This window comes from Cervus elaphus, chromosome 14, assembly GCF_910594005.1.
Source record: "Cervus elaphus chromosome 14, mCerEla1.1, whole genome shotgun sequence".
Taxonomy (NCBI): domain Eukaryota; kingdom Metazoa; phylum Chordata; class Mammalia; order Artiodactyla; family Cervidae; genus Cervus; species Cervus elaphus.
Window position 1 is genome coordinate 41053096 of NC_057828.1, and position 26955 is coordinate 41080050.

A 26955-nucleotide genomic window follows, 5' to 3' on the forward strand; every position below is an offset into this window, starting at 1 on the left:
ATATTGTGTAAATCAATTCTGGAAATGTATCGGTAATTATAGGGCTTCCCTGGTTGCTCAGAGGTTAAAGTGTCTGCCTGCAATGCGGGAGACCCAGGTTCCATCCCTCGGTCAGGAAGATCCCCTGGAGAAGGAAATGGCAACCCACTCCAGTATTCTTGCCTGGAGAATCCCATGGATGGAGGAGCCTGGTAGGCTATAGTCCATGGGGTCTCAAAAAGTTGGACACGACTGAGTGACTTCACTATTGGTAATTATTCCATACTGTATATTTGAAAGTTGCTAAGAGAATAGATCATGAAAGTTCTTATCAGAAGAAAAAAATTGTAACTATGTGGGGTGATAAATGTTAACTAAACTTATTGTGGTAATCATGTTATAATATGCACACATGTCTAAATCATTAGGTTGTACCCTTTAAACTTCTACACTGTTATATGTCAATTATATCTCAATAAAACTGGAGAAAATTAAAAGTACTCAAGTTGTCCAAAGACTATTTCATCCCACTTCCTTATCTTCCATGGGATAGAGTAAAAATAAAACTACCATAATCAATGGATATACTCCACAAAAATATTCTTTAATGTATCAGAATTTCTGATCCTGAAGCATTTCCTTTGCTACATGCTTTCCAAGCCTGTTTTAAAATAACTTAAAAACATATAAAACTGGATGTTCACCAAAGTTTTAAGAAAGTACACGCAAGCAGCTGTCTGTGAGAGGTTTTGTTTTGCCTTCCTCTCTATACATTTCCAAGTTTTCAATGATAAATTCAGCATTTTCAAGATAAAAATAAATTTTATTTTGAATGATCTTTTAATTAGCTGAAAATTTGTGCTTTAAAAAGACGATTGCTAATACAAATGTAGACCCCAACAAGCACTTCAAGTATGATAAACTAGACAGTGAACCATTAAGTGGGACTTGAGAAGCCTGTCCTCTTTGAAACCTGAAGAGGAAAATGAGGCAGCAAAGTCTCTTTTATGCTTTTAAATTTGACTTGTAAATTTCTTTTATATATTTTCTGAATCAGAACCTAGTACCCATGGACATACATGTACTCGAAGAGAACAAAAATAGACTACAGTTGACCCTGGAGCAACATGGGTGATTAGAGGTGCCAACTCTGCACAATGGAAATCTCCCATTTCCTCCATTTTTGTGCTGTCTCTGCATCCACAGTTCCACATCCATGGATCCAAACACTTATGAATCCTGTTTACTGTAATATTTACTGTTTTTTAAAAATCCACATATAAGTGGACCTGCACGGTTCAAACCCATGTTGTTCAACAATCAACTGTATTGAAATTCAGACAACTCCACAGAAATTCACCCATAAAATGAGCACTCTTCCACAGTTCCCTCAGTCTGGGCAAACTTCAGTACCATAGCCTATAAGGCCTTTCATAAGCTAAGATACTTGTGACCAGATTTATATTTTCAATTATATACTATCCATGTCTCTCTTAAAGGAACGGTTGAAAAGAACTGTCTCTTGAGTCCCTTTGCTGTTCACCTGAAACTAACACGCCATTTTTAATTGGCTATACTCCAATACAAAATAAAAAGTTTAAAGTTGAAAAAACAGAGTTGTTTCTGTAAGAACTAGAAACGGCAGAAAAAGAACTTTAAAAACACAGAAAGACCTGTGTTATAGTCTTGGTTCTATCACACATTGTGAGACTTGGAGCAAATCACTTAAAATTTTTGGACCTGACCACCTCTCTTCAATACCCCTATACAACTCTAAGTTTAGAATACTTCCATCCAGAAAACTGTGATTAACCTGAGAGCCCAATTCAGTGTCTAGGGTTATGCTTATTATATTTAGTCTGTGCTCAAGAACATTTGAAATAATTGGCATGTCAGCCAGCAAGCCCTTTCTGGAATCTTGAAAACTATTAACCATGTCTATGATTCTCTTTTCAGACAAAAGTCTACAGTGTAAGAAAACGCCCAGATTTTACTGCCACAGGCCAGTGGGAGGTAGTCACTCTGCGCGAAGGGAAGCAAGAGTCAGCCATCTTTGATGCTGTCATGGTCTGCACTGGTTTTCTTACTAATCCGTATTTACCACTGGACTCCTTTCCAGGTATAGCCCTTTCTACAACTGACTTTAATTTGTCTTATGTGAGCCACCCTGATACTGGATTGTTTTGGAAATAAATTCCTATTGATCTCCTCCATTAAATAGTTAAAGTAGTGAGGTAAGAGGGTTTTTTCCCTTGACCAGCGCTATTTGGCCAGATTCTGGCTTTCATCAGTTTCAAACAAGTTTTGAGTACCAAAGAGTAGAATGAATAACTATGAAGCAGTTTCATGCTTCACTGAAGTTCAATGTCCATCTCTAAGTGACTGGCAGCACCAGAAAACCTTCTAAGACACGGGAGGCCTAGACCGTTTGCTAGACACAGCAGTAGTGCATTGACAAAGGTGAGAGGAGAGGTCACAAGCATCAATCTGTGAATAAAGGAAAAAATAACTTGATTTTCATTTGTTTGTGTCTATGGGTCACAGCAGTTACCTAGATCAAAGGTTTATGGCACTGGGTAACAGTCACCAGGGGCATGAGTCTTGGGAGACAAATTAAAATATCTTTGGGCCTCAGTTTCTTCATCTGGCTTTTGCAACCATGATTCATTTATGTCAAACTTCAATTGGATTACAACTCAGAGGGAATAGAAAATCCAGTGGCTTGGTTTATTTAATCTGCAGCACAGGATTCAAAAGGTTCAAACTTAAGCAAATTTTAATCCGAATCATCTAAATATGACACAGTGATCACAAGGCTCAGTTCACAATTAATTCATCTACCTCCAATGATACTTGGTCTGCTCCCAGCGGTTACTGAAGTCAGGCCACGTTAAGATAAAACACACCCTGAAAACTGTCATAGACTATAATCATTGAATTGGAACGCAGTTCAGCCTTCTTCCTGATACAGGAAACTCTTCAGCATCCCTGAGAAAGACTCAACAGCCTCTGCTTGAATGCATTCGACTATGAATTCTTTCCACCTTACCCATTTCTTGCCTACAGAGAAAACCCCTGAGTAGGCAAGTTACTCCAACTCCCAATAGGAGTGCCTGGTACTGGATCACTCCAAGAATCCAGAGAATTTCCTGACATAGAGAGTACACTGTGTTTATTGCTAAGAATACAGAAGTGGATAAGACAACACATAGCCTGCGTGAAAGGAATGAAATGAGTTTTATAGGGGTCCAGTGGAGTGATCCCAGTCTACACATGGCCTGTAGTAACAGCAATACTCACTTTACAACAAATTCATGTACTTGAAATGGTCCTGGACCTGCCCTGCAGATGTTACTCAAGTCAGGTCAGATTAGGATAAAGCATAGCTTGAAAGCAATGGAGCCAATGTGTTCAGTTTAAATAAGATGAGCTTGGGACCCAGGAGGTATAGATTCCCGGTTATACAATTAAGAAGCTATGATCCTTTAGTAGTTCATGGGCATGATGATTGGGTGTTCACGTTGTTGCATGACATGTGCTGCCTCCTAAACCTTGTTAGGACACCAACCCATTACCCATCAGATGTTTAAAAAAGGAAAAAAAGCTATATAATCTTGGGCTTTACACTTAACCTTTCTAAGCCTCTGTTTTCCTTCCTAGAAACTGAGGGGTTTTACCTATCTTACCCAACATTATATATCACAAATCAAGCAAACAGAACTCTACAGTATTTGCCATCCTTCTCAATATCCATATTACCAGCCACTACCAATTGGTTATTTCAAATCCATGGCTGAATTATTGTTAAGGAGCCTTTGAGCACTAAAATTTCATGACTTTAGACTTGAAATGGAGTCCTCCAAACCTCATCATCTCTCTCTCTGCCCCATAGCAGACTTACACACACCCTGGAGTAGGTGTTAATCATCACAAAAATTAAACTCATTTAAGCTATTCAAAAAACCATGTCATGAGTTCTGGAGGCAATTCAAGAAGAAAGTGTTCCAAAAAGTCTTAGTAAATATAATAGGTATTACAGTTGGAATAAATATATAACTTCCCAAAGTAACTTATTTTATTAATTCAGAAACCATATACATTCAGCTGTTTACTAACACAGCCACTTCACCTAACAAAAGTTCTTGCTCTGTTCTCCTGTAATATAAGTGGGGAAAGTATTAGTCTGAGAGAAGACTCAAGCCACAGAGTCTCATATTTGTCCACTTGTGATCCAAAAGAGCCTGATCCAGAGATAATCTAAGATAATCTAACATTCATAGATAATGCTATTATTCTCATTAAACTTGTCCAGCTCTCCATTCCTGGCAGTTCTCGGATCCATATTGGGTCAAATATTGAGCTAAGTCAATATTTGAATTTGATTGCATTATTGCTAAACTTTATGATCTAGATTGTGGTTGGGTTTTAACTGAGATTCATGTTAGATTTCTAAAGATTTAAGGTGAAATAAAGAGTTACTGGGCCTTGGTTAAGGCCCAGTAATGTGCCACTAATGTGCCACAGCATCCATATCCTGAGAATTCACTGAGAATCTAGATGTACTGTGATATTTTCTTTAAAAAAAAAAAAAAATGTTCTTTGTACAGGATTGCTTTTGATCGTTTTATGCAACCTAAGAGTATTTTCCAAAACCCTCCACAAGCATTTGATGTTTCAGTGAGATTTGGCATCAACTGAGATGTCTTATCTAATTCAAATAGCTCTGATCCCAGTATAACTAACATATCTCCTTTTTCTCTGAGCCAACTCTGGCTGGCTCAGCAAACCTAGCCTGAGTTACCATCAGTCACCAAGGCGAACACACAAGGATCTTTCAAATAGGGACCATACTTTTATTTCCTTTTTTAAAAAAATTTTTGTTGCACTGGGTCTTTGCTGTGGCACTCAAGTTTCTCTTGTGTCACACAGGCTTAGTGACCCTGCAGCATGTGGGATCTTAGTTCCCTGACCAGGGATGTGAACCTGCATCCCCTGCATTGGAAGCCAGATTCTTAACCACTGGATCACCAGGAAAGTCCCATATTTTTATTTCTTATTTCCCATATCATCTAGCACAGTGTCCGGCACATAAGAGGGGTCCAAAAAGTTTGCTGAATAGAGTGGAAGCACTGACTCATAGTTCACTTTAACTTCTCTGCTCTTTCTCCTTGCTTATGAAAACTTCTAAATAATCAAATATTAGCAAATAGAGTATTTCTGTCCCATTCATTTCTATCAAATTTTAAAAAGTAATGACTTCTTATACTTTAGCTTAATAAGTCTTAATGCCATGCTTTTTTTTTCTTTCCTTCTTTTTTTTTTTTGTTTTTGTTTTTTTGTTGTTGTTGTTGTTTTTAGCAGAAAATGGTTTACTGCAGGGCAAAGGAAGGATGGGTGGCTCATGCTCAAAAACTTTGATATCCCCAGTGGGTTGGGGGGGGTGGGTTTTTTTATAGTGCCATGATATTTTAACTTAGTAATCATCTAATAAGTAAAACTAGAGGTCCATCTAGTGAGATGGAGTAAGTATCTCTATTAAATAAATAATCACTCACCAATTTCTGTATCTTGCATAATTATGTATCCGTGTTTCAGATTTTCTTAAAATTGAGTATGCTATTAAAACAACCTAAATCACCCATCAAAAGGATGTTATTAGCTGAATAATGTGTGTGTTTCATTCACAGATCTTGTAAATTTTCTATCTGACTTCCTTTTTTTTTTCTATAGGTATAAATACTTTTAAAGGCCAGTATTTCCACAGCCGAGAGTATAAACATCCAGATATATTTAGGGACAAGAGCGTTCTTGTTATTGGAATGGGAAATTCTGGCACAGACATTGCTGTGGAGGCCAGCCACCTGGCAAAGAAGGTATGGTTCTTGGTGTTACCTAATGAGGAGCTTTATCTTAAGATGCATGCCTCAAGCAAACTGTGTCTGACACCATGATAGATAATGAAAGGAAAAAATTCCTAAAACACACACACACAAACAGATTTTTTAGGTACTTTTTTCTTGAATGTTCATAAATGTTACTATAAATTCCAGGTGTCATATTGTATCATTTTTCCTCAAAAATTTGGGTTCTCTGACTTCTTATTTTTGCTATTTTCCCAGCCAAAATGAGTTACAGGAAGAATCTGTTTCTTACTCAGTCCCATTAGTCAGAAAATTCTGGCTAATTTTTTCTTACTAAGATCTCCCATTTGCTCCTTCCTTTCCTTATTGATTGCCACCATCCTCATCAGGTCCATACCACCTCACGTGGAATCTGTTACACTTTCCTTCTCACAATTATGGGAAGAGTTACTATTACTGGGGCTTGCTTACTCTGCACCAAGAATAGCACTAAAGGCTTTACTCCATGACCTCAGCCAATCATCAAAACAAGCCATGAAGTAGGTACAAGACTCCTTAACCACCAGTGAAGCAACTGAAACCTAGAGTTAAACAAGCTGCCTAAAGGCACACCACCAGCAGCTGGTAGAGCCAGTCCTCAAACCCAAGTCTCTTCCATTCAAAGCCCCTGCTCCTAATTCTACCTTAAGTGCCTGGACTCCTGCCCCAGACCAGCCCCATACACACAACAATCCATCCAGACCCCCAACCACCAAGAAACAAATCCTCTGAAAAGCCTGCTCTCCTTATGACACTCACGTTAAAAAACTAACAACTCCTCCCTACCTAAAAAAAAAAAAAAATCATTAATTACAGGGCTCTCCATCACCTGGTCCAGATCTGCCATTTTAACTTTATCCTGCACTGCTTTCCCACATGATCATCAACTGAATGCCGACTGGTCTACTCTGTGACCTTTCCCACCCCCAAGCCTCAATTTTCCCTTCACTCACACCATAGCCCTCCCTTCTGCAGTGCCCTTTTCTCTTTTATGACAACTTACATTTACATTCCCAGACACCTCTACCCAACACAAAATCATCTCTCCAGTATGAATTGATGTAATAACTGAAATTTACACTCCTTGGATGGCACTTTGAATTCTTGGTATTGCTCATTTTTTGAGATTTCTCAGTTGGCGCTAGAGGTAAAGAACCTGCCTGCCAAATGCAAAAGACTTATGAAACTCAGGTTCAATCCCTGAGTCGGGAAAATCCCCTGGAGGAGGGCATGGCAACCCACTCCAGTATTCTTCCCTGGAGAATCGCCATGGATGGAGGAGTCTGGCGGGCTACAGTCCACAGGGTCACACAGAGTTGGACATGACTAAAGCCACTTAGCGCGGCAGGGCAATTGCCTTTTATATACAGGCAAAATATATAGTATGTATTATTTATAGTGTGTATTTTCTTTCCAACTATGCTATGAACTCATTGAAAGCCATTCAGGTAACAAATCAATATTAGTTGTTGAATTCTGCTATACCAAATGTTGTGCCAGGCATGGAGGATACACGGGAGAACAGAATAATCAAACAGGATTCCTGCTGTCATAGATGGTATAGTCATGGGGAAAACAGATGTCATGTAAATAAGTGTAAAGAATTAGATCAATAATTGCAAGAATGAAAATAGGTATGAGGAAAAAGAATTGGGAGTGTGTTCCGTTCTGGAACTTTAAGGAAGGAACTCGATGATTGATTGACTGATTTGGACAGACTTAGCAATTTGGTAGAGTTATCCCGAAGGAAGGAAAAGGAGGTTCTGAAGCAAAAATCAGCATAGGCCCATTCACAATGACCAACACATCTGAGTCACATATTACTACTTCTATTTCTCTAACCACTGGAAATTTCTTCAATCTGAAAACATGCTTTGGCACACACCATTTCTATATTGACAAAGAAACTTCCCTTGTTTCAGAATATAATTCATTTCTACCAAAATATCATAACTGATTCTTCATCATGATGAAGAAAGGCAGGTGCAAATATGTCTAATGTCAGAATTACTGATGTGCTTATAGTTCTTGCCACCATAAGGCTCCATCATATTATGAGGCTTCCTTGGTAGCTCAGATGCTAAAGAATCTGCCTGCAATGCTGGAGATCCAGGTTCTATCTCTGGGTGGGGAAGATCCCCTGGAGAAGGGAATGGCTACCTACTCCAGTATTATAAGGTCAGTCAAAATGTATCATAAAGGCAGTAACACTGCAGCTATGGCCACCATGCCCCAGTTTATTGGAAGAGAAAACGGGCATTAAACCAGTTGTTTTGTATTTGCAAAGCAACAGATCAGTTGACTAAATTTTTCAATTTTAAAAAGTTATACAGACAACTCTTTGTTGTATAGGTTCCAAAGTAACTATTAGCTTAATGAACTAGGTCAGCTAGTAAACTCAAATAGTCAAATAATCTGTTTTTTAAAAATCCACCAAAACTAGTTTTATTACTGAATTTTACTATCAGTTCTAACAATGCTTTATGTTGAAACCCTTTGCAGACATCTTTTTTTTTTTTTCTAACTGCACTGCACAGCGTGTGGAATCTTAGTTCCCTGGATAAAACCTGTGCTTCCTGCATGGGTTTGATCCAGGAAGGCAGAGTCTTAACCACTGGACCACCAGGGAAGTCCCTGCAGACAACTTTCAGTTGCATCCTTGCCCTGCTCTTGCTTATAGTCACTAGCATACAAAGTTGTTATCACCTATTCACTATCTTCTCACATGAGATTCTAAGTTCGTATAGCCAACCACAATATATAATTCACCATGGTGTCTAGCACTGAGCCTGGCAGATAAAAAGTGCTCAATAATATGTGCTAAGACATTTTAATACTCTAGATACTCAAACCATTATCTCAAAAGAATAAAGTGGGAGTTAGAGAAGCCAAAACTATCTTGTCAGGGAGGTATTTTGGGGGTGGCTGGCTATTTGGTGCCTTTCAACTCATGAAAATAATCTCTGACAGAACCAGCCCTGTTCACTGTGTCAAACTGAGTGACCTCTTTGATTGCTTCTAGGTGTTCCTCAGCACCACCGGAGGGGCATGGGCGATCAGCCGTGTCTTTGACTCAGGGTACCCATGGGACATGGTTTTCATGACACGATTTCAGAACACATTCAGAAATTCTCTTCCAACTCCAATTGTGAATTGGTTGATAGCGAAAAGGATGAACAGCTGGTTCAATCATGCAAATTATGGCTTAATACCAGAAGACAGGTAAATGCAGAGGGGCTGCAGAAGGCTGTTAGGGAGAAGGGGCATTGGTCCTTCCAGCAGCCATAATACAGCAACAAGACTGAGTATGAAGGAAAACTTCATATAAATTACTTAGTCATAATGGCTAACTGTTTTCAGTGCTTGGTAAGTAGAATTATGTGATACATAACTGTCAACAACCCTTTAAAGTAAACCATATAACCTCCCTTTCAGAGTGGGTATACTAAGACAGGGAAATTCAGTCACTTGCCCAAGTTAATCTAGTACCAAGCAGACTCTGTGACCTTGGCAAGTTACATAAACCTTAGTTGCAGCAATCAAAAGAGAATTATTTGTCTATGACTCTTCCAACAAAAACAACACATTTGCCTGTTTCACAGTGTGGGAAAAATTTAATCCTTCACCATCTTTCAAAAAACAGTGCCTTCTTCCGATGACCTTGATTTCAGTCTTATCCTTTCAGTTACAACCCATTACTTAGCCCATTAACAAGTACCAGTGGTTTTATTTTACTTCCTCATTCATTGACTCTGTACAATGATATTCCATTGCCGGGGTAGCACCACAGCCTGGAGATCCTGTCTGATCTTCCCCCAGATTCCACTCTGGACCAGGATTGAACAGGTGGCACCCAAGCCACCAGGGTTGGGAGACAGCCCCCTTCCTACTACATGTACTTCATTCCTCTGGGTCTCTTCATCCTTCTCTCATACACCTTCCTCTCTCCCTGCTCTTCTAGTCCTGCTATTGTCTCCATTATTTTCCTTTCTTACCTACCCTCTTCTGTTGCCTAACTTCAGGTCCCCTAGGAGTTTTAAACTTTTCACCAGAGCCTTTCCTACCATAAGCTTGATTTAGCCTGAATGGCCACTCAAAAGACTTTATTTAATCCCACAAAGCCTAGAAAATGTAAAAGAAGCCTGAGGAATTGTAATATCTTCCCTGTTAGATTTAGCCAATCCTTTTTCATTTCCAAAGTTCTTAGAAATATACTATTTCATATGTTCTTCACCCTACCCAATCAACTAACAAGGATGGCAAGTATTAGTATCCCTATTTTACAGGTGAATAAAAGAAAGCCTACAAAGATGAAATGGTTTTCCCAAGCTCTGTTAAGTATAAACATTTGGACACAAAGCCACCCTTACTACCTCCTGCTCCAGAGCTCCCTCCATTTGATCACATTGTCTGTTTCTGTGCATTCACCATAAGCCCAAAATGACTCAGCTTACTTAAAATCATCCAGCAAAGCATTTGCTTTGTGATTCCAAAGACACAGCCAGAAAAGGGTGATTCCAAAGGCATAGCCAGAAAAAGCTAATTCTGCCCTTGTTCCTTTTAAACACATGCATACTTTCCTTGTACAATTGCTTCTGAGGAGGAAAGAGTTTCTAGCATTTCTCAGCACATAGAGAAGTCCCTGGTTTCCCTTGTGGTCCTTCAGCATTCAGCTATCTCTAAAATGACAGGGATAACTGAATGCTAGAATTCAGCAGGAGAAGTAGAGCTAGAGAAAATTCTGACCTCCTTCTCCCCAGGCTTCTAAATTCTTGTAAATGGTAAGCATGGTTCCATCATCCTTCTTGGTCGTTCATGAAGCCACTCCCACAAAGGTAACTTCCCACAGTACTGTCACCTCCTGCCTAGCTGAGGGGCAAGTCGCAAAATGAAGAGGAGAAGGGGAGGAGGAGGGCGGGCTGACTGCATCAGTTCCTGGCAGATCTCTTCCTTATCCATGTTAATGTCTAGGGTACAACTAAGAGAGCCTGTGCTAAATGACGAGCTCCCAGGCCGTATCATCACTGGGAAAGTACTCATCAAGCCAAGTGTTAAGGAAGTGAAGGAAAACTCTGTCGCATTTAACAACACCCCAAAGGAAGAGCCCATCGATATCATTGTTTTTGCCACTGGATACACTTTTGATTTCCCCTTCCTTGACGAGACTGTAGTGAAAGTCGAAGATGGCCAGGCATCGCTATACAAGTACATCTTTCCTGCACATCTACCAAAGCCAACCCTGGCTGTCATTGGTCTCATCAAACCCTTGGGCTCCATACTACCCACAGGGGACACACAAGCTCGATGGGCTGTTCGGGTCCTGAAAGGTAAGTGTATAAGAAATAGGAGAACATGGGAATTCCCTGGCAGTCCAGGGGTTACGACTCCTCATTTCACAGTGGAGGGCTCAGGTTCAATCCCTGGTTGGGGAACTAACATCTCACAAGCCACGTGGTGTGGCCAAATTAAAATAAATTAATTTTAAAAAAAGAAATAACAGGATATATGTGTTCAGTTTACCGTGTCAATTTAGATACTGGAAATTTTGAGACTTTTCCCACCTCCCATCTAAAATAATAGAATTTTTTAAAGCAAATTCATCTATTGTTCACTGAATTACAATATCATAATGAATTTGTGCCAGTACAAGCACAAAAGATAAATCATGGATCAAAAAATATCAGCTGCTAGTCTGACTGAATCAACTGGTTCAATGAACATTTGAACACTTTAAAAGCTCAATCAATTGAATGAGAAATTCAGTCAAGCCAGTTGTGAGGTTCTGCAATATCAAATAAGTAGTGAGGGGATGTGATTCTTATCTCTTCAACTGGTGGCATAATCACCAGGAGTTAACATTACTCTGCTAACATTTCTGCCAAAAGAACAGATAATTTGCTCAGTAGTAGAAATAAAAGATGTGCAGTAGTAAAGCATCTTTGCCTGCTAAGTAAGCACTGAAGTTACATTGCATTTTTGTTTATTTGTTTGCTTTATAGGTGTGATTAAGTTACCACCATCAAGCATAATGATCGAGGAAGTTAATGAAAGAAAAAAAAAACAAGCCCAGTGGGTAAGTTAAGTGCTATGCATTCTTTTTGAATCACAACTAAAACTGGTAAAGCAAGAGCAAAGAATGGTGTCAGTTACACTGGAGAAAAAAGAAGCGGCTAAGACTCAAAAGGAGGGGAAAAAAAGACTAAGCTAACCTGTTTAAGGAAAGAAAGGAAAAGGAAACTGAGGTTTTAACATCCTAAACCATCACTTTAGACCATGGTCATCTAGCATGACATGGAGACGTGGAGTTTATATCCTAAACCAAATGTAATTAATCCTTATCTACCAGATATTACTCTATACTTCTATCCATAATCAGAAGGCAAACTGTTGTGTTTATCCACTCTGACACCAAAGGGTCTGCTCATTCATTCATTTCAGCAAATCCACGTTCAGCTCTCCTGTTTTTATTCAGACGGCCACTCTAGACCAGGAGTCAAAACAGGGCCAATGGACCAAATCTGCCAACCACCTATTTTCCTATTTTAAATCACTAGAAAGAAGAAGATTTTATGATATGTGCAAATTTTGTAAAATTCACATCACTGTGGCCATAAGTAAAGCTTTATTAGCACACAGCCCCACTCAAGTTTGGGCTTCCCTGGTGGCTCACTGGTAAAGAATCTGCCTGCAGATACAGAAGACACAGGTTTGATCCCTGGGTGGCGAAGACCCCCTGGAGAAGGAAATGGCCACCCACTCCAGAATTCTTGTCTGGGAAATCCCATGGACAGAGGAGCCTGGCGGCTACAGTCCATGTGGTTGCAAAGAGTCAGACACAACTGAGCGACTGAGCAGACTCAATTTAAGTATTGGTTAAGACTGCTTTTGCATTAGGACAGTAAAGTTGACTAGCTGAGGTAGAGACTGTAACATGGCCCTCATAGACCTTAAATATTTAGCATCTAGCCTTTTGCAGAACAAGTTTGTCGGCCCTTCTCCAGAGAGAGGTCTCCACTTGCGCTCTGCTTTTTGGCTACCACAAAGGGCCAGGGACAGTGGAAGGCAGATGGCCAGCTGGGAAGGACTCTTGCTCTCCCCAGCTCCTAATCCTAGAGCACCTCTGATTTTCTCTGTTTTACTGTTTATGTTTCAGACTTTGACATATAGTTTTCACTTGGGAAAAAGAAGGGGTTTGTGACCGAGAAAAAAGACTTAAAATCACTGCCTTTAAGAAACACCACTTTTCTCCTTCATATATATTTCCAAACTTCAAATGTTTTACTATCCTTGTCAAAGTCCTAAATCCCAAAATTATAAAAGCACTTCCAGTGTCTCTTCTTCATTCTCAACCTGGGATATGATTTGATCTCCATTATGCAATTCTAGCATAACATAAATCACTAATTAGAACTACATGAAGCAACAGCTTTTGTCACTTTGGTCAGTCGAGGGATTAATTAATTAAAGATTAATACCAGCATTACACAGAATTTCACCCTACTGAGTTTTGTGATTTTTCACATTATACAAATCAAGCAATAATTGAGTTTTAGGAAGATATAAGAATAGTAAAATTATATAAAACCTTTTTTGCTAGAAATTGCTAATCATTTAACAATAGAACTAAAGTAATACTAGATTCATTATCAGCATTTGACAAACGATGTGTACAGAGTGTTTTTTCACAGGATCTATCTTGTATTTAAACAATACCATGAGACCATTTGACAACTATGGGCGTGGAGGGAAGAATACAGAAACCAGTTCAAATTTTGTGGCCTCATTGTTTACTTCTGGCACTTTTACTTGTTCTAAGGTTACCATTATTTAATCTTTTTGTTTTCTTCTTTATCCCAATCTTCCTTTTATAAAGGTTTGGCTTGTGTTACTGCAAAGCTTTGCAAACTGATTATATCACATATGTAGATGAACTCCTGACCGCTATCAATGCAAAGCCCAACCTGTTCTCTCTGCTCCTGACGGATCCACGCCTGGCTTTGGCCATCTTCTTTGGCCCATGCACACCATACCAATTCCGTTTGACTGGTCCAGGGAAATGGGAAGGAGCCCGAAATGCTATCATGACCCAGTGGGACCGAACATTCAAGGCCACCAAAACTCGAATTGTACAAGAATCCCCATCTCTCTTCGCAAGCTTACTTAAACTCTTCAGCTTTCTAGCTTTGCTTGTGGCCATTTTCCTGATTTTCCTATAAATAAAAAATTACCTAAATAAACTATCAAATGCACAGAGTAGATGGACAGCAATCTGGTTCCCCCACTGCAACAACTTTGCCTTCATGACTATAATCTATATCTGAGCAATGAAAGCCACCCCTTCCCCTTCCCTGGCTGGCTTGAGAGCCCACTAGTATTCCTGAGTGTCTCCCAGCTCCACCTGCTTCTAATGCTAGAGAAAGATAACCAAGATTTCTGTGCATTTGAAGGCTGCTGGAAGGTTCCAGGTTCATTTTAGAAGAGAGAGTTGTCTCAGACACCACTTTGAGAAATTAGACCTCTTTCCTATTTTCATATATCTCAAATAAAATTCAATATTTCATGAAAGATTTGGTTGTATTAAAATGGCACTCTTATGGTATCAGTTGATTAAAAATAAAAAGAAAGCAAAAGCCTAGGATTACTTTGAGTGGTCTTTAATTCTCTTTTTAAGAGTTGGGGAAAAGCGAGAAGGAGATGAGAAGTCTATTAATAAAGACCATAAAAGGATGGGAGGTGTCAACGACTTGGTTGGAGTGTTTCTAAAGGAATGTACCTGCATAGAAGTGCCCATCCCCCTATAATACACTCTTCAACCAAACAGGGTCTTCAGCTGACATAAGAACAAACCCAATCAGATCTATTCCACAGAAAACAACCACCTCCACCTACTCTTGGAACCAGCCTCCAGCACCCAAAGGAAAAACATCTTCCACTCACATACACCTTTACAACTCTGCTTAAAGAGGCAAATGGCTGCCTCTTCTAAGAGTCAACCAAATCCAATTGGAAAAGACAGAGCTGAGAAGTCTTTCACAGAGAGATAATAGGAGAAAGAAAAGACAGGAAAAGAAGAGCAAAGGCAAACACCGTGTCTAAAGCAGTTTTTGACCAAGCTATACCAACCCTGGATCCTCTCTCACAGTTACACATTTGAGAATGTGACTCAGCCAGAAAAGGTGTTGCCTTCACATTATCTCACTGAGGGGCTTAGATGGCACACTTCACCTCACAGAGAGGCCCATGGTTTGCACACTGGAGGAAATTCAAAACCTACGGACTCAGGATTGAGTCGTGTAGGTAAGAAGAGATGCAGTTTGTGTCTCTTCCACTCTGGTCTGCTCTTCCAGCTCCTCTTTTTTGTTCCATTTTCTAACACTTCTAACCTATTTCACTTCTTAACATATGTGATATTGTGATATGTAATAACAACTGTATATTTGGTCTTCCTCCTCATTTCCAGCACAGAACTCCTAAGACTCTTGAAATCTCCTAAGTGATGAGAACATAAAGATATCTTTTGTTAATGAGGTGACTCTCGGAAAACACCTAAAGATGGGGGCCAATCACCAGAAGAACCATCCATGTGATTAGAGGATTGGAACTTTCCTTCCACCCCTTGGATCTGTGGGGAGGGGAGAGGCAGGCTGGAGGTTGAATCGATAACCAATGGTTAGTGACTTAATCAATCATGTCTATGTAATGAAACCTCTGTAAAAACCAAAAAGGATGAGGTTCAGAGAGTTTCCAAGTTGGTGAACACATAGAGATTCAGGGAGAATGGTGCCCTTGAGAGGACATAGAAATTCCATTCCCTTCCCACCTACCTTGCCCTGTGTATCTCTTCTATCTGGCTATTCCTAAATTATATCATCCTTTTATAATAAACTAGTAATCTATAAATAGAATGCTTCTCTGAGTTCTGGGAGCCAAACTAGTTCACAAAAGCACTAATTATTTTAGCAAATTGTTGAACCCAATTAGGGGCTCATTGAAGCTTCCTACCTACAGCTGGTTCTCAGAAGCACAGGTGACAACCTGGGCTCATGATGGACATCTGAAGAGAAAGCAATCTTGTAGGACCAAGCCCTTAACCTGTAGAACCTGATACTATCTCTAGGTAGATAGTGTCAGAATCAAGTTCAACTATAGGAAACCGAGCTGGTCTCCAAAAACTGCTCAATGGTGTGGGAAGAAAACCCCCACACATACATTGGAATTGGAAGCAGAGCACTTAATATAGGAACACATAGTGGAAAAACTGCTCTGCTGAATATAATAGAAATGACTTTGGGAAATGCTTTTCTCTCCCATGAAGCAGAGCTGACACTTGAGCATTCCTCATGAAGTTGACTGGGAAAGTTGGGTACCCAGGGTGAAGCAGGGCAAGGTGAACTATCCAGGCAACCATGTGGCAAACTATGGGAACAAGCTGGAGCTTGAATCTAATCTCATCTGCTGAACACATTGTACCAAGAGACTGAATACACAGACAGATTATTGCCAAGTCATCTACAGTAGAACTCTGACCCATAGCCTCTGCAACAATCAGATTAGAACACTCAGGACCAAGACTTGGTCAATAAGTGCCAGCTTCTCTAACTCTTGCCCTGGTTCCAACTCAGAAACAACAAGGAAAATCAAATATAATCCCCAAACCAGGCACATGTGATGCCTTGCTTCTCATTAGCCCGCCTCCACCTTTCCCACGCCAACAATCTCCAATAAGAGTATGTCTGAATCCCTCCCGTTTTCTAATTTTTTAAAAAAATTCCCCTTCCTGCCTTTGAATCTCTGCCAAATGTAATGATGGTAGCTGAGTTTCTTACCATGGCAAGCTCTGTCTTCATGGGGAAGTCAGTGCTACACAATTTAACAAGAAACAGACAAGGAAATATCAGCTGATTACTCCAAGGTTGTTGCTGTTTGTGGTTTAGTTGCTAAGCCGTGTCCGACTCTTCTGTGACCCCCTGGACTGTAGCCTGCAAGGCTCCTCTGTCCGTGAGATTTCCCAGGCAAGAATACCCGAGTGGGTTGCCATTTCCTTCTCCAGGAGATCTTCCCGACCCGGGGATTGAGCCCGCACCTCCTGCATTGGCAGGTGGATTTTTTACCACTGAGTCACCTGGGAAGCCCCTAGTCCAAGGTAACAGAACTAATAAGTGGCTGAGTGAAGACATGGATCTGCAAAACATATATCCAGGGATCTTCTTAACGCCAGCATTTAAGCCTGTGGTTTCCAAAGTACAAATAACTTCAGAAGTTTTAATAGTGATATCATGAAAGTCATATTACAAGGATATTGCTCCATGAAAGCATCCATATGTCTCCCTTTCTCACTCTGCCTGAGTGTGTGTATAGACCTGCCTCTGTATCCAAGCACATCTGCCGTGCTGTGTCTGGGATTTTGCAGCTAATTTCCTCCATGTAGACCACTATGCTTCTGAATCTCCACATACATCTTTTTCACTGTTCATCCCTCCCTCTTCTTCTCTGACCATGACTATTCTAGACCTGCTCTGTGGCCGTAATGTAGAACAAGGTCAATAGGAAGAGGGGGTCTCATTCCTCACCTTGGAATTAGGCCATAAATCATACTGGGAAACGGTATGTCAATTATAGTTTTACAGAGTCTCCAAACATCTCTCAGAACCAAAATTAGATCACCTTGAAAGGAGTGCTCTTGACAATGCTTATTCATTTATTTAACTGTGGAAGAAGAAAACAAATATTTATTGAGTACTATTTATTTTTAAACTGTGCAATTCTTCATCAGTTCAGTTTAGTCACTCAGTCGTGTCCAACTCTTTGTGACCCCATGGACTGCAGGACACCAGGCTTTCCTGTCCATCACCAACTCCTGGAGCTTACTCAAACTCATGTCCATCAAGTCAGTGATCCAATCATCTCATCTTCTGTTGTCCCCTTCTCCTCCTGCCTTCAGTCTTTCCCAGCATCAGGGTCTTTTCCAATGAGTCAACTCTTCGCACTGGGCGGCCAAAGTATTGGAGTTTCAGCTTCAGCATCAGTCCTTCCAATGAATATTCAGGACTGATCTCCTTCAGGATGGACTGGTTGGATCTCCTTGCAGTCCAAGGGACTCTCAAGAGTCTCCTCCAACACCACAGTTCAAAAGCATCAATTCTTCCATGCTCAGCTTTCTTTATAGTCCAACTGTCACATTTATACATAACCACTGGAAAAACCATAGCTTTGACTGGATGGACCTTTGTTGGCAAAGTAATGTCTCTGCTTTTTAACATGCTGTCTAGGTTGACCATTTCTTGCAAGGAGCAAGAGTCTTTTAATTTCATGGCTTTTAATTTCTGCAGTGATTTTGGAGCCCAAAAGAATTCTACATAATTGCCAATTGAATTCTACATAATTACCTATTGAAATACATTTTTTCAATTACTGATTGAAACACATCCCATGCATAAGAACACATGAATTTAGTTACTGTTGTCCTAATGGTCCAGGAGCGAGCAAGGAGAATGAAGACAGAACACGAAATCTGGTGCAATGGGTCAGGGGACCTGGAGCCTCTGTTGGACTGACATGCAGAGTCCATTCTGAGTCCAGCTTTTGTTCCTAATTGCTGACTACAGGACTTTCTCAGATCTTATCTTTCTCAAGACACATGCTGTGTTGATCACCTACTCCTAAATGTCCTATACTGACATAGTCCAGATCTCCTTGTGTTTACCCCAGGCCGATCCCTTCTGGGCTAGTCTTAGGAACAATTAGCAAGTATGCAGTATTCACGCCTGGTGCCAACCCGGTGTTCCAAGGTCCATGCCGTCATGATCCCAGTCATACTCTCTTCTGGATCTGGCCTTGGGGTTTGTAACAAGGCAATTATTCTTAAGAAAAACATGAAAGATAATCACTAACATAATTTCTTAATATATGCTGTTTTACCAGGTGCTATTTCTGTGAAATTTCTCATGGCTGTGAAAGTACATTATTAGGAATTCCCACTACAAGTTAGGTCCCAGAAACCTAGCAAAAGCGAAAACATATTAAACACTTTGGCCTCCAGCACATCCTTTAAATCAGAAAGACTGGTAAGGCATTTCAACTCAAGGGTAATTTTACACTGTCAGAAATTCTTTTTAGTGTATACAAATAGCACCCCCTACTGGACCTATCTTTTTTTACAGTCCAACACTCCAGATCTTTCAATACACCCCGCTGTAGGAGCTGCTTAAAGAACTGAAATGAGTGCAGAAGTTCTGCCATTTACTAGCTGTGTAAACCTGAGCAAGTAATGCACTTTTCTGAAGCTACAGTTTTCTTTCCTACTGCGTGAAAGTTATAACATCCTACCTCGTAGAGTCTCGTAAGGATTAAATAGTGTAATCCACCACTCCAGAAAGAATGAAGAGATGGAATCAAAGCAAAAACAACACCCAGTTGTGGATGTGACTGGTGATAGAAGCAAAGTCTGATGCTGTAAAGAGCAATATTGCATAGGAACCTGGAATGTCAGGTCCATGAATTAAGGCAAACGGTAAGTGGTCAAACAGGAGATGGCAAGAGTGAACGTCAACATTTTAGGAATCAGCGAACTAAAATGGACTGGAATAGGTGAATTTAACTCAGATGACCATTATATCTACTACCATGGGCAAGAATTCCTTAAAAGAAATGGAGTAGCCATCGCAGTCAACAAAAGAGTCCGAAATGCAGTATTTGAATATAATCTCAAAAACAACAGAATGATCTCTGTTCGTTTCCAAGGCAAACCTGGAGTAACAGGCAAATTTGGCCTTGGAGTACAGAATGAAGCAGAGCAAAGGCTAATAGAGTTTTACCAAGAAAACGCACTGATCACAGCAAACACCCTCTTCCAACAACACAAGACAAGACTCTATACATGGGTATCACCAGATGGTCAACACTGAAATCAGATTGATTATATTCTTTGCAGCCAAAGATGGAAAAGCTCTATACAGTCAGCAAAAAGCAAGACCAGGAGCTGACTATGGCTCAGATCATGAACTCCTTACTGCCAAATTCAGATTTAAATTGAGGAAAGTAGGGAAGACCACTAGACCATTCAGGTATGACCTAAATCAAATCCCTTAGGATTATACAGTGGAAATGACAAATACATTCAAGGGATTAGATCTGATAGACAGTGCCTGATGAACTATGGATGGAGGTTCATGACACTGTACGGGAGGCAGGATCAAGACCATCCCCAAGAAAAAGAAATGCAAAAAGGCAAAATGGTTGTCTGAGCAGGCCTTACAAACCGCTGTGAAAAGAAGATAAGCAAAAGGCAAAAGAGAAAAGGAAAGATATACCCATTTGAATGCAGAGTTCCAAAGAATAGCAAGGAGAGATAAGAAAGCCTTCCTCAGTGATCCATGCAAAGAAATACTGTACCTAATGTACAGTAAATACTCACATAAGATATATCATTATTTTAAAACAGTCTCTAAATTCAGAGCATTTTGATTTTTTTTAAAAAGTCTACATTTAGTCCTTTCTCTTTAAAAAAAAAACTTGATAGATAATTAAAAATAGACATCAAAATTTTAGGTCAAAATGGAAAATATAATGAGACAATTAGCTTGTATTAATAGGGTAAGACTATTGGTCACATTTTCCTACAGAGTAAAAGTTATACTATTTAACTATTTTTATAGTCATATTTTTATTTCTGACAATGTTTTCATGGTAGTGCCAGCAGACTTATAAAGCGTGTAACTATGATTAGTCATGGCTAGATTAGTAAACAGGGAAGGAGCAAGAGCAATATGTGAATGGGAAAACAAACTAAGCCTCGCAAATGCTAACGAGTATGAAAGAGGAAATTAATAGTAACACAATAATAGTGGGAGACTTTAATACCCCACTCACAACTATGGATAGATCAACTAAACAGAAAATTAACAAGGAAACACAAACTTTAAATGACACAATGGACCAGCTAGACCTAATTGATATCTATAGGACATTTCACCCCAAAACAATCAACTTCACCTTTTTCTCAAGTGCACACGGAACCTTCTCCAGAATAGATCACATCCTGGGCCATAAATCTAGTCTTGTAAAATTCAAAAAAATTGAAATCATTCCAGTCATCTTTTCTGACCACAGTGCAGTAAGATTAGATCTCAATTACAGGAAAAAAATTATTAAAAATTCAAACATGTGGAGGCTAAATAACACGCTTCTGAGTAACCAACAAATCATAGAAGAAATCAAAAAAGAAATCAAAATATGCATAGAAATGAATGAAAATGAAAACACAACAACCCAAAACCTATGGGACACTGTAAAAGCAGTGCTAAGGGGAAGGTTCATAGCATTACAGGCTTATATCAAGAAACAAGAAAAAAGTCAAATAAATAACCTAACTCTACACCTAAAGCAATTAGAGAAGGAAGAAATGAAGAACCCCAGGGTTAGCAGAAGGAAAGAAATCTTAAAAATTAGGGCAGAAATAAATGCAAAAGAAACTAAAGAGACCATAGCAAAAATCAACAAAGCTAAAAGCTGGTTTCTTGAAAAAATAAACAAAATTGACAAACCATTAGCAAGACTCATTAAGAAACAAAGAGAGAAGAACCAAATTAACAAAATTAGAAATGAAAATGGAGAGATCACAACAGACAACACTGAAATACAAAGGATCATAAGAGACTACTACCAGCAGCTCTATGCCAATAAAATGGACAACTTGGATGAAATGGACAAATTCTTAGAAAAGTATAACTTTCCAAAACTGAACCAGGAAGAAATAGAAGATCCTAACAGACCCATCACAAGCAAGGAAATCGAAACTGTAATCAGAAATCTTCCAGCAAACAAAAGCCCAGGACCAGATGGCTTCACAGCTGAATTCTACCAAAAATTTAGAGAAGAGCTAACACCTATCTTACTCAAACTCTTCCAGAAAATTGAAGAAGAAGGTAAACTTCCAAACTCATTCTATGAGGCCACCATCACCCTAATTCCAAAACCAGTCAAAGATGTCACAAAAAAAGAAAACTACAGGCCAATATCACTGATGAACATAGATGCAAAAATCCTTAACAAAATTCTAGCAAACAGAATGCAACAACATATTTAAAAAAATCATACACCATGACCAAGTGGGCTTTATCCCAGGAATGCAAGGATTCTTTAATATCCGCAAATCAATCAATGTAATACACCACATTAACAAATTGAAAGATAAAAACCATATGATTATCTCAATACATGCAGAGAAAGCCTTTGACAAAATTCAACACCCATTTATGATTAAAACTCTCCAGAAAGCAGGAATAGAAGGAACATACCTCAACATAATAAAAGCTATATATGACAAACCCACAGCAAGCATCACCCTCAATGGTGAAAAATTGAAAGCATTTCCCCTGAAATCAAGAACAAGACAAGGGTGCCCACTCTCACCACTACTATTCAACATAGTTTTGGAAATGTTGGCCACAGCAATCAAAGCAGAAAAAGAAGTAAAAGAAATCCAGATAGGAAAAGAAGAAGTGAAACTCTCGCTGTTTGCAGATGACATGATACTCTACATAGAAAACCCTAAAGACTCTACCAGAAAATTACTAGAGCTAATCAATGAATATAGTAAAGTTGCAGGATATAAAATTAACACACAGAAATCCCTTGCATTCCGATACACTAACAATAGAGAATACACTAATGAAAGGGAAATTAAGGAAACAATACCATTCACCATTGCAACAAAAAGAATAAAATACTTAGGAGTATATCTACCTAAAGAAACAAGAGACCTGTACATAGAAAACTATAAAACACTGATGAAAGAAATCAAAGAAGACACAAACAGATGGAGAAACATACCATGTTCATGGATTGGAAGAATCAATGTTCTCAACATGGCTATACTACCCAAAGCAATCTATAGATTCAATGCAATCCCTATTAAGCTACCAACGGTATTTTTCACAGAACTAGAACAAATAATTTCACAATTTGTATGGAAATACAAAAAAACCTCGAATAGCCAAAGTAATCTTGAGAAAGAAGAATGGAACTGGAGGAATCAACCTGCCTAACTTCAGACTCTACTACAAAGCCACAGTCATCAAGACAGTATGGTACTGGCACAAAGACAGAAATATACATCAGTGGAACAGAATAGAAAGCCCAGAGATAAATCCACAAACCTATGGACACCTTATCTTCGACAAAGGAGGCAAGGATATACAATGGAAAAAAGACAACCTCTTTCACAAGTGGTGCTGGGAAAACTGGTCAACCACTTGTAAAAGAATGAAACTAGAACACTTTCTAACACCATACACAAAAACAAACTCAAAATGGATTAAAGATCTAAATGTAAGAACAGAAACTATAAAACTCCTAGAGGAGAACATAGGCAAAACACTCTCCGACATAAATCACAGCAGGATCCTCTATGACCCACCTCCCAGAATATTGGAAATAAAAGCAAAAATAAACAAATGGGACCTAATGAAACTTAAAAGCTTTTGCACTACAAAGGAAACTATAAGCAAGGTGAAAAAGACAGCCCTCAGATTGGGAGAAAATAATAGCAAATGAAGCAACAGACAAAGGATTAATCTCAAAAATATACAAGCAACTCCTGAAGCTCAATTCCAGAAAAATAAATGACCCAATCAAAAAATGGGCCAAAGAACTAAACAGACATTTCTCCAAAGAAGACATACAGATGGCTAACAAACACATGAAAAGATGCTCAACATCACTCATTATCAGAGAAATGCAAATCAAAACCACAATGAGGTACCATTACATGCCAGTCAGGATGGCTGCTATCCAAAAGTCTACAAGCAATAAATGCTGGAGAGGGTGTGGAGAAAAGGGAACCCTCTTACACTGTTGGTGGGAATGCAAACTAGTACAGCCACTATGGAGAACAGTGTGGAGATTTCTTAAAAAACTGGAGATAGAACTGCCATATGACCCAGCAATCCCACTTCTGGGCATACACTCTGAGGAAACCAGATCTGAAAGAGACACGGGCACCCCAATGTTCATCACAGCACTGTTTATAATAGCCAGGACATGGAAGCAACCTAGAAGCCCATCAGCAGATGAATGGATAAGGAAGCTGTGGTACATATACACTATGGAATATTACTCAGCCATTAAAAAGAATTCATTTGAATCAGTCCTAATGAGATGGATGAAACTGGAGCCCATTATACAGAGTGAAGTAAGCCAGAAAGATAAAGAACATTACAGCATACTAACACATATATATATGGAATTTAGAAAGATGGTAATGATAACCCTATATGCAAAACAGAAAAAGAGACACAGATGTACAGAACAGACTTTTGGACTCTGTGGGAGAAGGTGAGGGTGGGATGTTTTGAGAGAACAGCATGTGTATTATCTATAGTGAAACAGATCACCAGCCCAGGTGGGATGCATGAGACAAGTGCTCCGGCCTGGTGCACTGGGAAGACCCAGAGGAATCGGGTGGAGAGGGAGGTGAGAGGGGGGATCGGGATGGGGAATACATGTAACTCCATGGCTGATTCATGTCAATGTATGACAAAACCCACTACAATATTGTAAAATAATTAGCCTCCAACTAATAAAAAAGTAAAAAATAATAAAATTTTAAAAAAAAAGAAACTAAGCCTCAGATTTCCATGGTGGTGCAGTGGATAAGAATCTGCCTGCCAGTGCAGGGATCACGGGTTCAATCCCTGCTCCAGTAAGATTCCATGTGCCCCAGAGAAACTAAATCCACAAGCCACAACTACTGAGCCCGCACACCTAGAGCCTGAGCTCCACAACAAGAGAAGCCACTGCAATGAGAAGTCCATGCACCTTTGCTGTGGCCAACACAGCAGCTAGGGATCAAAAGTGGTTGGCGCAGTTTGGGAAAAAGAAACCGGAGACAAAATTAAAGTTTTAAAGATGGGACCGGGCAACTCAAGACCTCTTGGGTCAAGAGCCCTGTTCCTCGGAGCAAGGCAAGCAGAAAGTATCTGTTGTGTTACGATGAAGTCAGCCTCCTGTGTCCCTGGTCACGACTCCCATTTTATTGATTACTTTAAACTATCTTTGTTATTTTCTCGTACAAGGGTTATCACTTAGCTGGAAGTCATAGACCTGCATAGGCCTTGGGAAAACATCTTAGTGTGTGCACAAGCAGTGTTCTGAACTTGTGCTGACCTGGCGTTCCAAGGTCCACACTATGTTTTTCCTTAGCTTAGCAGGGCATGACAACTCCAGCTGATCAACCCGATATACTTTTATTTGGGTTACGCTCTATTGCTATATTTTGCTTTTATTCTTTTCCCATGATGATTTTCTCATGGCTTAGCCAGAGCAACAGGGAGCTGACTATTAACCCCTGCATATCCCCCTTTTTGTTTTTGTAGCAGAAGATATGTTGATTCGCAACTTCTTTCTTCATTAGTTCTTGGAGGGTTTTTCGAATGTGTCTAAGGACTAAACAGAAGATTATAGTGAAACAGCAAAACATAGCTAGTGTTTCAGTGAGAGCACCTCCAATGTCTTTGATCCACTCGAGAGGGCTCAATGACTTAAAGCCCTCTGCTACCCCTTGAAGTGTGTCTGTATGTGGTACTAGTCTAAGAGACGCATGCTACTTGCCAATGATACTTATTTGTAGCTTTTTAATATCGAGAGTAAGGTTGTCAGCCATATGGCCCTGCAAGTGCTAACTTTTTCCCAGGAGTTGGTTATATTGGTTATAACCAGATTGGTTATATTCCTGGGGGGGAGGGGCACACAAAAAGTAGTAATGTTCCAGTCACACTATAAATATATTAGTAATTTAAGATTTTGTACTTCTTTTAGGAGTAGCACTGCATTTTCTAAATCCACCAACCTGTCATTAACCTCCTAATCTATATGAGTTTGGGCTCCCCAGTATACTCTGAGATTTTTGTATATGTCTGGAGACAGTCTTTTTTGTACCTTGATGAGGCTGTTCAGAACCCAAATGTCTCCAGTTTCTGGGGGGAGGAGACAGAGAAAATTTTACCCACAGGTGTAAATCACTAAATTGTTTTAAACCATCAGTGACTTGAGCAGAAGAGTTTTTTTATATCTGAAAACAAAGATTGCTGCTGCTGCTGCTGCTAAGTTTCTTCAGTTGTGTCCGACTCTGTGAGACCCCATAGACAGCAGCCCACCAGGCTCCTCCGTCCATGGGATTTTCCAGGCAAGAGTACTAGAGTGGGGTGCCATTGCCTTCCCTGAAAACAAAGATTAGAAGCCAGTAAAATTTCAGACAAAAAGTCATGAAAATTGTAGCAATATTCAGCAGTCTGCTCAATCTCATGTAACCAATCCTTTTGTTTCATGGTTCTTGTCTGATGACAAAGGACGTCAGTGAAAGTGATAGTCTCCAAGAAGCTCATGAAATTTTTGCCAGTATCTGTATGACCTGTCCAGCAAAGTAGGCACCCTGATCACTGGAGATTGCAGAAAATGTATTTTAACCATTTTTTTTTCCATTATGAGATATTAACTCTACAGCCAGGAAAAGCTTTATCCTATCAAATAAAAGTGAGGTTTGTCAGGGAGCAGGGAAAAGCCAAGAGGCCATCTTGGATTTCCTATAGCCCCAACTGTGTGGTTTATAGTCATTTTTCCATTTTAAATTTCCTGATGAGGGATTAATTTTGTAGAAGCAGAATGAGCTTTGTCTATGTGTGTCATAGTCTCCATAGATCATTGTTAAGTAACACTCATTCATTTTATCAAAGTAACAAAAGATTTTCAAAGCAAGTAGGAATCACTTATAGACAAAGAATTTACATGGTCTGTTATCAAAAGCCATATTCCAAGAAGACTTTGGGTTTTTCTTAATTTTTTTTCCTTTATTTTTATTAGTTGGAGGCTAATTACTTCACAACATTGCAGTGTGTTTTGTCATACATTGACATGAATCAGCCAAGGATTTACATGTATTCCCCATCCCGATCCCCCCTCTCACCTCCCTCTCCACCCGATTCCTCTGGGTCTTCCCAGTGCACCAGGCCGGAGCACTTGTCTCATGCATCCCACCTGGGCTGGTGATCTGTTTCACTATAGATAATACACATGCTGTTCT

General features: G+C 39.6%; 1 protein-coding gene and 1 non-coding gene across 2 annotated transcripts in view; both read left to right on the forward strand.

The window, feature by feature from the left end:
* Positions 1–14514, forward strand: part of LOC122708166 (dimethylaniline monooxygenase [N-oxide-forming] 1-like) — a 36465-nt gene extending 21951 nt beyond the window's left edge. Inside the window, 7 exon segments of the mRNA XM_043924333.1 lie at positions 1936–2098; positions 5710–5852; positions 8902–9101; positions 10851–11206; positions 11879–11931; positions 11933–11952; positions 13753–14514. Of these exon segments, the coding sequence (XP_043780268.1) occupies positions 1936–2098; positions 5710–5852; positions 8902–9101; positions 10851–11206; positions 11879–11931; positions 11933–11952; positions 13753–14095 (1278 nt within the window). The 3' untranslated portion in view covers positions 14096–14514.
* Positions 3460–3564, forward strand: LOC122708402. The gene has a single exon (XR_006345182.1). It is a non-coding gene; the product is annotated as a small nucleolar RNA U13 (small nucleolar RNA).
* Positions 14515–26955: the final 12441 nt, after the last annotated feature.